We start from the raw sequence: 18,387 nt of genomic DNA, 5'->3' as shown, positions 1-18,387 counted from the left end.
AAAATGTAAAAAAGATTTCGGGCGGCCCCTTGGCTTGGGCCCCCCTGCCGCCGGGGCCCGGTCGCAGTCGCGACCCCTGCGACCCCGGTAGATCCGCCACTGCAGAACACACTCTGTAAATCCATACTGCAAATTTTGCAAATCTCATCTAAAAGCTAGACTAGGATCCGTCACACCATATGGCCATATATTGCTGTATTGTGAGCCACTGAACTATAAAAGTGATACTACTTGTAATGTTATAGAAGGTCTCATGCTACTACTCATACTACTCCCAACCCCTGGAGTTTCAGCTATGTAGGTATATACAGGACAGTATTGACTGGCTCAGAAAGCTGCAAAAAATGATGGAGATCTTTGCTCACAGCTCACACATGGCCACCTCATGATGCGCTACAGATAAACATTAAGAGGTGCCTCTTCAGGTAGGATGTAAACCTGTTTGAAGGTGGATATTCCCAGTTGGAAGATCATGCCCCTCCACACTTCCAGCCAAACCTCACCAAAGGTGTCCTGTTTCATCAGGAGGGGGGTGTCATGGAGGATGTGTCTGCTACTAGATTTGAAGCCACTATTAAGTTTTTACTTACAGTTCAGTATAGAGCTTACAAGCTGTAAAGACTTAATACATTTAAGTAGTATTCAGTCCATTTTGGGTGAATCTCTACAGTTGCTTTTTGTGTGTTGAGCTTTACTGAATTGTGTGCATTGAATATGATGTCTGGATTTGGGCTGGTGTATTACTTTGACGTTTGCCCTGGCTTGCTCCTTAGGCTGATCCCGCCAGCCACCTGACTTTCACATATATAATTGCAGGTTATTCAATATTTACTTCCAGTTAAAAGTGAAACATTCACAGACATTTTATCTAACTACCAAAGCAAAGACAGGTCACATTGATTTAACATTACTAAGTTGTATTTGTCAATCTAATTTTAACCTAGCAATTCAGTTAAAATGTATAAGCATATTTAGCATTGATAATATAAAAGAGCACATGGTTTTCCAAGAATTTGTTAAAATACTGGCATAATGTTGACTTATCTCTTTGTGGAAAATATTTATATTTTAATTTCTGATCTATTACCCCTTCAGTATGGTAGTTCCTATGCCGTCTTCAAACAGGTTTACTTCGGTAGGGCAGCATAGCAAGTCCTACATTGAAGTGTATGGCGTGCTCCCGTGCACGCCGCTATTTCTTCCTCCTTGGCATCAGAGACTGCCTCGCAACCAAGGCAGTCTCCCTGCAGCGAATCCACGTCTCCCCCTGCCATGTGATCACTGTGATGGCTAATCATAGTGATCATATGCAGACGCGGACTGACCCATCGGACACTTCCCTTGAGGGTCGGAGAACTGCGAGGGGTCCGGTTAGGGTCAATTTCTGGGAACTTCCGATAGAGGGAAGTTTTCAGCAACCACTCTGTGCCTCTCAGTCTCCTCCACGAGGCCTCTAGCTCGGTTGCCATGCCGGCATGTCATGCTGAGTGCTGGAATATGACGTCATATTCCGGCACTCAGCAGTAAAGCAGCGTGCACCGCAGCAGAGCAGGGAGACAGAGGCCTTGCGTTCCCACCGCAGGACTTCTGGAAGGTAAGTGAACTACAAAGGGGCGAGAGGGTAGATAATGAGAAGGGAGGGAAAGGGGGTAGAAAGTGAGAAAAGGGAGGAGAGGTAGAAAGTGAGAAAGAGGGTAGTAAGAATATTGAAATAAATAAAGAGTGAGAATGAGAGAATGAATTTGTGTGTGGATGAATTGTCTGAATGAGTGAGAGTATGACTTAATGTGTGGATGAATTGTCTGAGGGAGAGTATGAATTAATGTGTGGATGAATTGTATGAATAAGGGAGAGAACAAATGATTAAATTATGTGAATGAAAGTGTGAATTAGTGAGTGACTGTAAAAGTGTTTGTGTGTATCATAGATGTATAATTGATTTGTGGAAAGGCAAAGATGGCACAAGCAGGGTGTTTGAGCCTTGGGGACCAAGATGTCACAGGCAGGGTGTTTTTGGGACAAAGATGGTACAGGCCAGCTGTTTGGGGACAAAGTTGACTCATGCTGAGCTGCTTGGGGACAAAGATGGCAAGTCCTATGTGTGTTATCTGGGTGCTGGTCAGGTTCTATGTGGGCAGTGTGGATGAGTTTTTATGTGAATTTCCTGCAAAGCTGGGTTTGTTTTTGATTCTTTTGATCCATATCTGCTATGGTATGTTTCTATACATCATTTATGTATACCTGCAAATACAGGGTTTGTATGTCTTATTTAGTTGATCAATACCTGCAATGCTTTTTCCATGTGTTTATTTGATCTATACCCTCAGTGCTGAGTTTACATGTAGCTTCCAGTTGTTCTCTGCATTGCTCGCAGTCTGTTTGAACTTCTCTTGGCCCATCCCAGAGGAACAGGAACGGAGCGCATTAATGTGACTCCGCTGGGTTCCTGCGTCCCCTCAACGGAGCAAGAGACGCTGCTGAGCAACACAGAGGGGCAGGGCCCTTGCGGATGATTATTTTTGGTGTTTTTTGGGGTTTTTTTACACATCGATGCCGAGGAGTTAAGATTCTGTCTATTTTATTTATTTCTCTCAGTGAAAAATGAGTGCGGCCCACGCACACATACATTTCTGATGAAGTGGCCCACTGCAGAAACAACTTGGACACCCCTGCCTTAATCCGTTCCTTGTCCACAGAAAACACCTGGTACAAAAAGCTAGCCGTTTACCTTGTACAAATGGCAATTTACAAACCCTATGTTTTGTACAAAAAAGCCAGCACAGGGAAAAAATACACATTCCAAGAGTTCCAATTCATTTTAACATTATATAAAATTGTATGAAAAGTTTTTAATTTAGCTTGTTTACTATCTGGTATTCAACTCAAGATTTAAGTTTCAACATGTAGTATAATTGCAGTACCCCAAATGAAATACCACAGGTTGCCTACTTTCAAAATTATATGCTTTTCTGGTACCTTATAGACTATTTGACCACCTTTTACACTAAAGACACAGCATACAATTTAAGAAACAAATAACAAACTGCATCTTGGAAACAGAAATCAACTTCAAAATCATCTTCAAATATTTCCCCTATAAGTGCCAAAAAGATTGGAATCCTTATCATCTTAAGTATTTTCTAAATCAGGAGACATAACTAAATATATTTTGGTGGTTATATATCTTCAACTGTCTGCATAATATTAAAACAAATCTTTAAAATACAGGGGTTTTTTTCTTTAATATTTTTTTGTACAGTAGATATACATATACATGTGTTAAGGTTATTTCCTTTAGTGTTAAATACCTTAATTCATGAAAAGGGTTAATGGTGTTTTGGGGGCTACGTTGGCCAGTTGATCAGGTTTATTGAGAAGAGGGGAATTTAATGTAAAATAAAGTTCTAAATCCTCCTAGAACAATTTTTTGAACACACATTGTGCAGGTTTGTAATTTGTTTACAAATAGAAATTTTTAGGTTACTTTAACCCCTGAAGGACCAGGCTGTTATTTTACTTTTGTACCCTTTGGGACCGAGGCTGTTTTAACACGTTTGCGGTGCTTGTGTGTAGATGTAATTGTCTCCTCACTCATTTAGTGTACCCACAGAAGTTATATATTGTTTTTTTCAGGACAAAAAGGGCAGATACCATTTTTTTGATCATATTATCTAATTTTCCTATATAAAAAAATATGCTGAAAAATATTTCACTCATCCAAAAAAGTTAATGAAAAAACCTGCTAAATAGATTATACTATTTGTCCTGAGTTTAGAAATACCCAATGTTTTTATGTTTTTTTTTCCTTTTTTCTGCAAGTTATTGGGAAATAAGTACAAGTAGCGTTTTGCTATTTCTGTTGCTATTTGGTTATTCTGCCCCATGTGCTATTTCGGGTATCTTTGAAGCTGGCCAATGCAATTTACCCAATCAAACCATATATTTTTGGAAACTATGTCACTTTCAAACAAGACCCCAATATGTGTTCAGCAATATCTCCCGAGTACAGTGATACCCCCCCATGCATGAGTTTGCCGGGTTGTTTGGGAGGTAAAACGCCACATTTAGGAAGTGCGCATTTTTTAACTTGGAACTTTTATATCTGGTCCTACTGCCCCATGTCCTAATAGGACCTCTTTGAAGCTAGCTAATTTAATTTACTCCATAAAACCATATATTTTTGAAAACTAGACACCCCACGTTATTTCAAATGCTAGTATTTTAACCCTTTCCATACATCGAGGCATTACAGCAACACCATTTATGCAAAGAAAGTGATTGTAGATCACTTTCTTGGCTTGTTTAATGAAATTACGTTTAATGATATACCATTTTTGCATTATGTGCCTGACCCGTCAATGGACGTTAAGGGGTTAATGAGTTGCAAAAACAGTTAATATTGGTACTAAACTATATGTAGACGTCAGACCTTGCCCTCTGATGGTCGTGCCTATGTTACATAGTGCCTATTCCTATTTAACCTCAGCTTGACCTTGTTTATTCTGACCTTCGGATTCCTGACCTCGGCTCGTTCTTTGTTGTTCCCTGAATTCTGACTTTGACCTTGTCCCAGTCTTCTCCTTGTAGTCCTAGCTGCATCAGTATCTCCAAACCTTGCTGTGCGTGACAAAAGGTCAGAGAAAAAGTTACTTTGATGAGGTCATAAGATTTACTTTTGGTGTTTATTTTTTATATAAGTATTATTTTTGTTATTACCTTTTGTTATAAAATATTATTTTTGCTTTTAACTTTTATCATCTCCCGGCTACCAATCACACAGTATCACTGTGTAATCAAAAGGAAAGGGCATTGGGAAAGGAGTACCACAGGGACATTGTATATTGAGGGATCTCTCTTGCGATATGGTTTGGTTAACCATACCAATTTAAAGTCCAGGTTGCGTACTCAACTTTATGGATAATATTTTGCATTGCGTTTTGGTTCAGAGCAAAATTATTACTTGATCTGATTATGTAAAATTGGAAGGTGCAACCCATAATGCAAAATACAATGAACTCACACAACACAATTGGATTTTTCTTGGCATTTTTGAGACAAGTTAAGAGCAATGATATTGCTCTTCAATTTACTGTACTAGGTAATATATATCTAATGTTGGGCAAGTAGGTGGCAGTCCTGTTTAAAAAGAAAAGAATTCAGTGCATATTAAGCTTGCTGATGCCAATTAATTCTTGTGCGTAAAACTGCAAGATATGTTCTTGCTTAAGTAAAAGAAAGTTATATAAGGCATACTCTAATGAAGCAATTAAAAAAAGAAAATCTTCAAAAGTATCCTGTAGGGAATGATAATGTTTTAGAAATGACATTTCACACAACATATTTGTTAACAAGAACACTTTCATCTTGTATTGTATTTTCAGATAAATCATAGGGGATACATTATCACGTAATTGTAGTATGCATTTGTCAGGTTTTTAACACAAAATTTACCAGATCACAGAAATAACAGGATAGTGGTGGAGGCAGTAAAAGGAAATTATTCACAAAATACAGACAAAATCAGGACATTGCTGTTTTGAAGACAATATGATTTAAGAAACAAAATAAACATGTTCACTGTATTAGATGGCCTCACAGTCCAGATTGCTGCATTCCATTTATTTTTATCCTCCATATTTCAAGTTAATTTCTGCCAACGTTTCTTGAGCTATAGTTTACATCATCCTAATGGAGAATGTTGGGATTGCCCCTATTGGACTTTTGTATATTTGCAATGTAGCACAATGTAGTGCAGCAAGGTCGGCAGCCAGGCTTGGACTGGCCATCAGGCTCACTATGCAAATACCTAGTGGGCTTATAGCTCTGGTGTAGCCCTTTAACTACAGATGCATGTGTCCAAGGGGAAGGAGCATGTCTGTGATTTACCAACCACATGGCCTTAGTGGAGCTGATATAATTCTTCCCGATGGCTCTTTGTTGCAACATATTGCACATTCTAATATTCTGAAGGACTGTACACACGATCAGCATACCTGGGAACTTCTCGGACTGCACACTGACGTCTGCTGACATTGATGGGCAGTCCCGATGATGTTGGTGGGAGTTCCCACTGGCGGTGGCGAATAAATGGGTGGGGAGTGGAGCGGGTCAAGACCTTGCTCCCGCGACCCGGAGGTCTTTACCTTATTCAGAGCCGTAGCTAGCTCCTTTTGTGCCTGAGGCAGGAACAGAAAATTGCACCACCCTTTGTTTTTACAAAGGTTATTGTGGGGAAAGTAGATAAAAAAAATAAGGACATTAATAATATTAGAACAGATTTATAAAGATATGTAACTTAGCATGAGCAACTTATATGACAAATTACAATCCTGACAACTTGCATACAAAATGACGTAAGGTATTGAAAACATTCAAATTTACACAAAAATAAAGTGCTCTCAGTATTAATCTGTATTTATTAAGATTTTATGCAATCTTTAAATTGAAGAATTAAAGTGTTTTTCATGGTAATTCATCCCCAGAGACGTAACCATGTTTGAGAAAAAAGAAAAACAAATGATGCAATAATGTTGGGTAAATAAAGATTTAGAACTTTCACTCACATTTTAAGTGAGCAATAAGGGTTCACAGAGGGTTATCTCTCTTATGAGAACACCATATGGACACCTGACCATTACACCAACAGAGACTGTTATGGCATCGCATTCTAAATACATAGACATTAATGTGTAGCTGATCCTCCCCTTTGCAACTATAACAGCTTCCACCCTTCTGTGAAGGTTTTCCACATGATTTTGGAGTGTTTCTGTGGTGATTTTTTTCAACCATGCATTTATGGCCCTTGTTTTGTGTGCTGGGGCACAGATATGCTAGAGTAGAAAAGGGCCTTCCTCAAACTAGCATTGTCCAAAATGTCTTGGTATGTCCCCTTCAGCTCACTAATGCTTTACTGGTCAAATGGGTGAGGTGTTGCTAGTCTCCCACAACACCTGTGTTTTCAACCATCTCATCAGTGCCCCAAACAGCTTGTATATGCCATCTGTGCCCATAAAAAAGCTTGTCTCTGTACCATGTTTGTCTACAGACAGCTTTGCTGTGCCATCGGAGAAAGTACCATCACTATCTTTATTAATGTCCTCCTACCTTCGCTGCTGATCACTGCTGACTGCTTCCCAATAATGTCCCTTCTCCACTTACTTTCTAATTTCTTGATTTTTGTTCTTCTGAAGGGGCGTAGAAAGCAGGTCCTTAAAAGGCCAAAGCCTCTCAGCAACCGTCTCCCCTGATTGGAGGAACAGGAGAAAGGCTGTTCACAAGGTGTGCGTAACACAGTTATGCAGCATCAGCTTACAAACACAGATGGACCCCACTGGACGCGGCCACAGAGACTACTATGATGTATTGAAGGACCCATTTAAGACTCCTGACACGTCAAACATCTGGTCACACACACCCAACACACAGGAACATATCCACACACTTAAACACTTAAATAACATACATACACAGACAAGCACACAATAACATACACAGACAAGCACACAATAACATACAATATTATACCCAAAAACTTTCCCACACTAATATACCTAGAAAGATGCCCACAATCACACACCTGGGAACACACTAACATACCCATAAAAACAGATGTGCACAATAACATGCCAACAAACATAAGCTATCATACCAAGACACATTCAAACACACATCATTGCCTTACCCTGCCTACCCCGAGATTAAAGGCATGGTGCTTTTTATTAGTGATGCCCACGGCCAGCCCTAGGCTAAATGGATCTCCGGCAATATTGTCTTATGCCTTAATGCTGCATACAGCGACACACACTCATTTCAACCAGGAATAGGCCTGGAGATATTTCATGGAGGACAGTTTCCCGGCTGCTAGACTCAGCTAAGGACATTATCATTTTTAAAACAATAATAATACTGCCCCTGGGTTAAATTTGTGGTACAGGGAATCATTCTCTTCCCTTTAAGTAAGACAGGCCGGCCCACACTACACTATACACACACTTACACTACTTGCCAGTTCACACACATATGCACTACCCTTATACATGCCTGTCCACACATACATAAACTGCCCAAACACACACATGCCTCCCCATAAACATACATATACACTGCCCTTGCACATGCCTACACAGACATATACACACCTTATACATACACATATACACAATGCTTTTATACACACCTACCCTATACACACATATGCCTGCTCATACACACATTAACACTGCCCATATACATGCCTCACCATATGTGTATACTGCTTACATGTAGGCTTGAAGCACCCCTTTCCTCCTCATAATCTACCCCTTCTTTCTCACCATCAGATAGCCCCTTCCACATCAGACACCCCTTCTTTTTTCCCATCAGATAGCTCCTTCTTTTTTCCATATCAAATAGCCCCTTCCACATCAAATTGCCCCTTACACATCAGACACCCCCTTCTTTCTCCCAATGAGATACCTATACCACAGTTTCTCCCCATCTCTTACCTTTCTCTTCTTCCTTTCTGCTTTCTGTTCCTTCTTTCCTCTTGTCTTGACGTGCAAGTGTGACTCTTCTCTTGTTGTACAACTTGAACGCAAGGTCAAGTTTGCTGCTCTCTGTCACTGCAGTGCGCCAGGCTTGGGATATAAACGTCATATCCCGTTACCCAGGGTCTATTGCTGGCATCCGGCGCTCAGTGAAAGGGAGCATGCACACGCGAGCTACCTTAATGTTAGGACACAACCCTTGGGAGTGTACTTAGAGCAACATAAGTCCAAAAAAAGATTTATGCCGTGATTGTGTCTGTTGACTATAACACTAGTTCAACTTTGCTAATGATAGACTCAGTGAATAGATTATATACATTTTATTGGTTCATATAGCGTGAGAGGTAATGTGACATGTCTTAAACAGTTAAGTACTGTCAATAATACCTTATGTCCTGTTAAAGGGATTTTACTTCATTGCATCCAATAAATCTTTATAAATCTTACTACACTGTGCAGCAGTTACTCTATCTTTAATTAACGAGATACTGTTGAGAATGGTTTAATCGATGCATTGCTATGAATCTGAAAGGAACACATAAACCAAGGAAGAGATAAGAAAGAGCAGTGCATTTATTAGAGAAAAACAAAAAAGTGTAGCCTATATAGACTAAATCTCCTAGAGTGATGGAAGGGCACAAGAAATCTGCATTTGTTTAACCTGGAACGGTTTATTTCATTTGGTTAAAGCATTAGAATATCCATATATACATTAATATATAAATGTGTGTATATACATTCACTGGCCACTTTATGAGGTACACCTTGCTATTATTGGGTTGAACCCCCTTTTGCCTTCAGAACCACTTTAATTTTTGTGGTATACTTTCTACAAGGTACTGGAAACATTCCTCAGAGATTTTGGTCCATATGGACATGATGGCATCACGGAGTTGCTGCAGATTTGTCGGCAAAATGCACTGTAATTGCCCAGGGAGGTAAAGTTGAAGTGCTACCTTGAGTTCAGTACCCCGAGCCGGGCCTTGTTGAGGTGATTGTGACTCAGCTTCACAAATTCAAAGATGTGTGAACGCCACACACTAAGACCAGACCTGAGTGACAAGTTCATTATATATATATATATATATATATATATATGTATATATATATATATAATATATATAAAATTGGCTAATGCTTAGGCATGGCAAACTCAACTAACGTTCAGTTTAGTAAATGTATTAGAGTGTAATAAACATTTTTGGACTATAATGTACTCCTGATATGAAGCATCCCAGCGTAATGACACAATGCACAGAGCCAAGATTTCAAGACAATGGTACAAATAGTATGTGAATGAATACTGCTAATAATGTAGAACTTTTTTGTGAAATATAGGCTAATTTGTAGATTTCTTTTTTGTTTGTTTCAGGAGCTGCAATTTGAAAGACTGACTCGAGAACTTGAGGCTGAACGACAGATTGTTGCAAGTCAATTAGAAAGATGCAAACTTGGATCAGAAACTGGCAGTATGAGTAGCATCAGGTAAATACTCTTTTCTTCTCATTTCAAATATAGTCACTTATAATATTAATGGCATGTTTAATAGAAATAAACTTTTGTTTGGAAACATCATGGGCTGATCCTGATATATATATATCTGGAATCGGTGTTCTTCAATTTAAGATACTGTTGCATACCACTGTATATCATAAAAAAAAATATGGACCATAATTAAGCAGGAATACAGAGTAACACTATACTATTCTGGCTTTTACCATATCCTGGTTCATCTTTATGGGTGTGTATTTATTCATTTTTAACACGTGTTGCATTTTTGTAGCTATTAATGTTGAGAAATAGCAGTTTTTACACTAATGCTTAAGTAACACAGGTTTTATATTGACAACACAAACTTAGGCGTGCCTGCCGTGAAAGAGGGAAGCCAGACACGTATACACAAAATCTCAATGTACATATTGCAATCAAATCTGAATGCACAAGTGCTTTTGGAACTCTGATACACACTCTCAGCTGCATGGTAGTTTGCTATGTAATCTTAGACATTTTTTTTAATTCAAGTTGAGTTAAAGTTGAACATGTCCCACTTTCCAGCTACTGGAAGCTAGTTGTGTATGAAGGCAATATGGTTAATTCAGTTTAAAATAAGATCATGTATTCTCCGACTCTCTCAAGTAAGAGAAGAAAGCAAATCATCTATGCATTTTTAAGAAAAAACAAATAATTTTGAAAAAAATTTGAAAAAAGTCATTATTACAAAAAAAACAATTCTTAGTTATAGACATCGCAGAAACATGCTTAGTTTTACTTGCTACAAATGGTACTTTATTATAAATAGAAAAACTTAGGGTTACCCTACTAAATTGTCTTCAGCCTTCTATCCAGTTCACTTACCAAGCAGGCTTCAACCAACATCTACAACAGTTCAGAAATGCTTTACAGGTGTGTATTGTAGCATATTGGCAATAATTGGAGCGTGTTATTAATGAGACCTAATGTGTAGGGTGGGATTGGTGGTCTAGCTAGGTTTCATTAACGATCAGCAGGGAATGCTGTTGGTGTGGTATAATTGCAAGTGGAGCAACAGATGCCCCTTCAGTCCAGCTTTTGTGTTACACTTCTGCAGTGGAACAAGTTCGACTTTTTCATTTAACCCTACTAAAACCCAGGGCTTACATTTTGCCTCATTGTCTGAAATAAATCCATAAAGTTGAGGCTTTGAGTACCCATTACTAGAACTTTTTTTTGTGTAATGGAATTTTATGTGAAGAACAGACATTTATTGATACCAACAGCTTATACTATTTGGATATTCTTAACAGGCACATAATTTGAAAGCAGGTGCAGCTCAACCTAAACCAATAACAATAATAATGAGCCTGTTAAATTCAGTGATAATTGCTGGCACACTAGTTTTTTATTTATTTTACTTTTCACGTCAACAATTTTAACATTAACAGTGTCTTTTCCCCAGAACACCTCATAAATATAAAATATTTACATCAGGTGGCGATAGACTGGCAAGGTGGGCAGTTTCCCCCTGGGATGGTCAGATATAAATATTTGGGGGTCACTAACTGTGAGCTTTTTATGTTCACTTATGGCCACTAGGGTGTATAAATTAAGAATTACTATATTACTGGGCCACATGGCTAGACTTAACCGAATGGAAAAAGGCATTGTTTAACCCCTTAACGACAATTGCCGGTCCTGGCACGACACGGAAAAGCATGTGCTTTACGACAATTGACGTGCCAGGACCGGCACGTCTTTAACCCCTTCGTGACAAAGGCTGATTTTACTTTTTGTACCCTTCGTGACAATGGCCGTTTTAACATTTCTGCGCTGCTCGTGTTTAGTTGTAATTTTCTTCTTTCCCGTTTACTGAACCCACACACATTAGATATTGTTTTTTTCAGGACAAGAAGGGCTTTCTTTAGATGACATTGTTTTGATTGTATCATATTATTTACTACTAAAAAAAGTATAAAATATGGTGAAAAATTTAGAAAAAAATGACTGTTTCTAACTTTTAGTTGAAAAATCTTTTACTCATCTATAAAAGGTAATGAAAAAACCTGCTAAATGGATTCTACTATTTGTCCTGAGTTTAGAAATACCCAATGTTTTTATGTTTTTTTGCTTTTTTCTACCCATTATGGGGCAATAAGTACAGGTAGCGTTTTGCTATTTCAAAGCCATTTTTTCCAAATCTGGTAATTCTTCCCCTCATGTGCCATTTCGGGTATCTTTGAACCCGGCCAATGCAATTTACCCCATCAAATCATATATTTTTGAAAACTAGACAGCCCAGGGTATTCCAAATGCTAGTATTTTAACTCTTTCCATGCACCATATCTACCACCAGTTTTTGTCAAACTTTGTGGTAGTCATTTTTTTGCATTTGTTTTGTCACACACATTTTACTTCAGGTATGAATTAAAAGGTTCTCGTTTATGTCACTATCACAAAACACCCCAATATGTGTTCAGCAACATCTCCTGAGTACAGTGATACCTCACATGAATGATTTTGCCTGGCTGTTTGGGGGCAAAAGGGCCACATTTGGGGCATGCGCATTTTTCAATGTTGAACTTTGGCATTTGGGGATCCACTGCCCATGCCCCATTTGGTACATCTTTGAGCCGGGCCATTTCAGTGTGCCCAATAAACCCATATATTTTTGAAAACTAGACACCCCAGGGTATTTCAAATGCTAGTATTTTAACTCTTTCCATGCACCATATCTACCACCAGTCTTTGTCAAACTTTGTGGTAGTCATTTTTTTGCATTTGGTTTTCCACACACATTTTACTTCAGGTATGAATTAAAAAGTTCTCGTATATGTCACTATCACAAAACACCCCAATATGTGTTCAGCCACATCTCCTGAGTACAGCGATACCTCACATGAAGGATTTTGCCTGGCCGTTTGAGGGCAAAAGGGCCACATTTGGGGCATGCGCATTTTTCAATGTTGAACTTTGGCATTTGGGGATCCACTGCCCATGCCCTATTTGGTACATCTTTGAGCCGGGCCATTTCAGTGTGCCCAACAAAACCATATATTTTTCAAAACTAGACACCACAGGGTATTTTAAATGCTGGTATTTTAACTCTTTGCATGCACACATTTTACCACCAGCATGTTTTCAAAGTTTGCAGTAGTATTTTTGTGTGTGTATTTTTCCCACACACACCTACTTTATGTATGAATTTACAGCTCCTGGTATATGCCGCTGTCACACGACACCCCATAATGTGTTCAGCAACATCTCCTGAGTGCAGTGATATCCCACATGCATGGGTGTGTCATTTTTGTGGGAACTAAAAGGCCACATTTGGTACGTGTGCATTTTTCTAATTGGAAATTAGGTGTGTGGCCATCCTTCCCCCGGTGTTAATTGGGACGTTGTTGAACCCGGCCAATTCAATTTACCCCATCAAATCATACCTTTTTTTAAAGTAGACACCCCACGGGCATTTAATATGCCAGTATTTTAACTCTTTCCATGCGAGAATTGTTTTAAGCTAATATGCTAATTTTAGGACTTGCTCACAAAAATATATTTTTTATATATATATATATTTTTTTTTTCTTTTTAAAAAAAAATTTTTAACATTTTTTTTCAACTTGGAGGTTCCCCTGATAGTGACATCAGTGGGAAATGATTTTTACATTTTACTATTTTTTTACTATTTTTTTTCTAATTATTATAAATTTTATTTTATTTTTTTATTTATTTTTACTAATCACACTGTGATTAGAAAGCTGGCTTCCATTGACTTGCATGGTGAATGCAGTACCTGTATTCAACCTGCAAGTGGAGCCAAAGTTCTCTAGATGGTCTGGACTGTCTAGCGAACTTTTAAAATTTGTTTGTTCCTGTTACAGGGCAGCGGCCATCTTGCTTGATGGCGAAGATCATCGAAAGGTAAGTGTTTGGTGTCGCTGGATGCCTCCTGATCGAGGCATTCCAGTGACACCATTTAAGTTTAGGAGGCGATCGTCGATCGCCTCCTAAACGCTTTTAATACGGGCGTCCGCCGCCATACAAAGTATGGCGGATGTTGACGCCCCGTGGAGGGGCCAGAGATGGCCCCTTCGTTCCGATAGCGGCGTTGCTGAATGCCTCGAGGTCGAGGCATTCAGCAACGTTTTTTGGGTGCAGAAAGCGAAAACAGATCGCTTTCTGCACCCGTTTAAAGACGTGCCGGTCCTGGCACGTCAATTGTCGTAAAGCACATGCTTTTCCGTGTCGTGCCAGGACCGGCAATTGTCGTTAAGGGGTTAAACGGGTGCAGAAAGCGATCTGTTTTCGCTTTCTGCACCCAAATAACGTTGCTGAATGCCTCGACCTCAAGGCATTCAGCAACGCCGCGATCGGAACGAAGGGGCCATCTCTGGCCCCTCCACGGGGCGTCAACATCGACGATCGCCTCCTAAACTTAAATGGTGTCGCTGGAATGCCTCGATCAGGAGGCATCCAGCGACACCAAACACTTACCTTTCGATGGGCTGTGACCGCTCCGGAGAGCGGTCACAGCCGCAGCTGCCGATGATCTTCGCCATCAAGCAAGATGGCCGCTGCCCTGTAACAGGAACCAACAAATTTTAAAAGTTCGCTAGATGGTCCAGACCATCTAGAGAACTTTGGCTCCACTTGCAGGTTGAATACAGGTACTGCATTCACCATGCAAGTCAATGGAACCCAGCTTTCTAATCACAGTGTGATTAGTAAAAATAAATTAAAAAATAAAATAAAATTAATAATAATTAGAAAAAAAATAGTAAAAAAATAGTAAAATGTAAAAATCATTTCCCACTGATGTCACTATCAGGGGAACCTAAAAGTTGAAAAAAAATGTTAAAATTTTTTTTTTAAAAAGACAAAAAAATATATATATATATAAAAAATATATTTTTGTGAGCAAGTCCTAAAATTAGCATATTAGCTTAAAACAATTCTCGCATGGAAAGAGTTAAAATACTGGCATATTAAATGCCCGTGGGGTGTCTACTTTTAAAAAAGGTATGATTTGATGGGGTAAATTGAATTGGCCAGGTTCAACAACGTCCCAATTAACACCGGGGGAAGGATGGCCACACACCTAATTTCCAATTAGAAAAATGCACACGTACCAAATGTGGCCTTTTAGTTCCCACAAAAATGACACACCCATGCATGTGCGATATCACTGCACTCAGGAGATGTTGCTGAACACATTATGGGGTGTCGTGTGACAGCGGCATATACCAGGAGCTGTAAATTCATACATAAAGTAGGTGTGTGTGGGAAAAATACACACACAAAAATACTACTGCAAACTTTGAAAACATGCTGGTGGTAAAATGTGTGCATGCAAAGAGTTAAAATACCAGCATTTAAAATACCCTGTGGTGTCTAGTTTTGAAAAATATATGGTTTTGTTGGGCACACTGAAATGGCCCGGCTCAAAGATGTACCAAATAGGGCATGGGCAGTGGATCCCCAAATGCCAAAGTTCAACATTGAAAAATGCGCATGCCCCAAATGTGGCCCTTTTGCCCCCAAACGGCCAGGCAAAATCTTTCATGTGAGGTATCGCTGTACTCAGGAGATGTTGCTGAACACATATGGGGGTGTTTTGTGATAGTGACATATACGAGAACTTTTTAATTCATACCTGAAGTAAAATGTGTGTGGAAAACCAAATGCAAAAAAATGACTACCACAAAGTTTGACAAAGACTGGTGGTAGATATGGTGCATGGAAAGAGTTAAAATACTAGCATTTGAAATACCCTGGGGTGTCTAGTTTTCAAAAATATATGGGTTTATTGGGCACACTGAAATGGCCCGGCTCAAAGATGTACCAAATAGGGCATAGGCAGTGGATCCCCAAATGCCAAAGTTCAACATTGAAAAATGCGCATGCCCCAAATGTGGCCCTTTTGCCCCCAAACAGCCAGGCAAAATCATTCATGTGAGGTATCGCTGTACTCAGGAGATGTTGCTGAACACATATTGGGGTGTTTTGTGATAGTGACATAAACGAGAACCTTTTAATTCATACCTGAAGTAAAATGTGTGTGACAAAACAAATGCAAAAAAATGACTACCACAAAGTTTGACAAAAACTGGTGGTAGATATGGTGCATGGAAATAGTTAAAATACTAGCATTTGAAATACCCTGGGCTGTCTAGTTTTCAAAAATATATGATTTGATGGGGTAAATTGCATTGGCCAGGTTCAAAGATACCCGAAATGGCACAAGGGGGGAAGAATTACCAGATTTGGAAAAAATGGCTTTGAAATAGCAAAACGCTACCTGTACTTATTGCCCCATAATGGGTAGAAAAAAGCAAAAAAACATAAAAACATTGGGTATTTCTAAACTCAGGACAAATAGTAGAATCCATTTAGCAGGTTTTTTCATTACCTTTTATAGATAAGTAAAAGATTTTTCAACTAAAAGTTAGAAACAGTCATTTTTTTCTAAATTTTTCACCATATTTTATACTTTTTTTAGTAGTAAATAATATGATACAATCAAAACAATGTCATCTAAAGAAAGCCCTTCTTGTCCTGAAAAAAACAATATCTAATGTGTGTGGGTTCAGTAAACGGGAAAGAAGAAAATTACAGCTAAACACGAGCAGCGCAGAAATGTTAAAAAGGCCATTGTCACGAAGGGTACAAAAAGTAAAATCAGCCTTTGTCACGAAGGGGTTAAACAATGAGCCATTACTTCTCATGTACTTTGAGGCCAACCAACCACTCTGTAGGGCTGTAACAACATAAAAAAAACATAATGGGCATAACGAAATACCTTCAGTATTAGCAAAGCAACGTCTTTTTGTTGCAAAAAACTATTTGACATTAGATGAAATAGATTTTGATTATCCAAAAAACTCAAGAAAAGAAAAAATATTAAAATTTAAACTTCGGTAACTGTGATCTTGCAAGTAACCTGAACTTGAATTGATTACTGTAGCGTTCATAGATGTTCAACATTTTTCATTTGGGGTGTACACAAATTCTCAATTTACAGCTTCTGCACCAGTACCCTTGAGCACAAAATATTGCTTAATCAGTGAGTAACAAATGAATATAAATCCCACACAGTTTCTATATGTTCTTATATGTATGTTCACCCTACAGCCCCACAGTACATGTGTAGGTGCTGCAATGATTACCTGTTTTTTGTTTTTAGAAATGCTTGTTACATTTATAATCTAGATGACCTGCTCATGATCCCGATAACATTTGATATTAATAATTAGAAGATGTCTAGAATATGTATGTTTTTACATTTTACTTGCTGTATACTTTTAATCACATCTATGGCAGTTAACAGCAGCTCAGCATATGTAAGGTTGTTGCTTGCTTGAAATGCTTCCAAGTTAAAAATGGCAATTCTAAACCATTAGTTTTTATAACAAGTATAATTTCTCCACAGAACAAGTGCCCCTCACTGATTTTCTCAGCATGATGTTCAGTTTTGATACTCCTTTTAGACAGGTAACAGGAACATTGTGAACGCCCGATAAACTGCTATGTCAGTAACAAGCACAGGAACATTCTTTTAATTTTGTAGGCAGCAAAACGGCCTTCAATAGACACTCTCTATTAACTACTAAAGTGTCTGTAACTACGCAAAATACTTTAAACTTATACATTATGTTCTGTGTAAAAAATATTTTTATTAATATATATATATGTGTGTGTGTGTGTAAATATAATATTATTAAGTGAATCAAAAAGATGATGTTCTTCTGGGTACAATAGCTGCAGGTAAATATGTCACTTTTCTTGAATATTAAAGCACAGCCCGCTGTGGGAACCAAAAAACAATTACACTCCAATGAAATAAGAAAATAACAAATCGGTCAGTTCCAGAGATGTAATGATTACATGGAAATGACATGTAAGCCTGCTAAAATGCATGCTTAAAGATGTGCTTTAATCTGTTCAGTCTGCATTTTTGCAGTTACCCATCTGTGAACTAAATGTACTAAATCCTTTTCTCTTGTTCCTATCATCGTGGAAAACATGTCTAAATTCATGAGCAGTCTTATGTACTAATCCCAGTCATTGTCATCTGTTGTCAATCGAGGATGAAGGCCTATTCATACAGTGTTCAGTGTATGCAGCCTGGTAGCATTTCTGGCCTGTGGTTTTAATTGGCAGAGGCCGCAACCATAGTTCTACAGCCTAAAGCCCAAAAGATGTTCATAAGCTAATTTTTGTAAATAATATACATCACCCCCAATGTTTCAGGCTCTCGAAGCAGGACACCGTTGTTCGGGTGTGGTTAGAGAAGAGTATAGAGTTGTGGTTAGAAAGGGGCAAGTGCATAAACTAACCTCTGCAGCTACTTTATTGTCTATAAAAGCAGAATGCCAGGAGATGGAGT

The 18,387-nt window shown here is 38.6% G+C and overlaps 1 protein-coding gene across 2 annotated transcripts in view; it reads left to right on the top strand.

Moving 5' to 3' along the window:
- LOC149283180 (catenin delta-2) overlaps nucleotides 1-18,387 on the top strand; it is a 355,798-nt gene that overhangs the window by 102,951 nt on the left and 234,460 nt on the right. For both annotated transcript variants that reach the window (XM_089497914.1, XM_089497913.1), the window contains exon 2: nucleotides 9,898-10,010. In XM_089497914.1, the coding sequence (XP_089354040.1) occupies nucleotides 9,898-10,010 (113 nt within the window). The remainder of the gene's footprint in view (nucleotides 1-9,897; nucleotides 10,011-18,387) is intronic.

The sequence above is a fragment of the Sceloporus occidentalis genome, unplaced genomic scaffold (genome assembly GCF_023333645.1).
Source record: "Sceloporus occidentalis isolate IW3139 unplaced genomic scaffold, rSceOcc1.0.p SCAF_110, whole genome shotgun sequence".
Taxonomy (NCBI): Eukaryota; Metazoa; Chordata; class Lepidosauria; order Squamata; family Phrynosomatidae; genus Sceloporus; species Sceloporus occidentalis.
The sequence above is the reverse complement of the archived record's forward strand: the minus strand, read 5'-3'. Positions and strand labels throughout refer to the sequence as shown.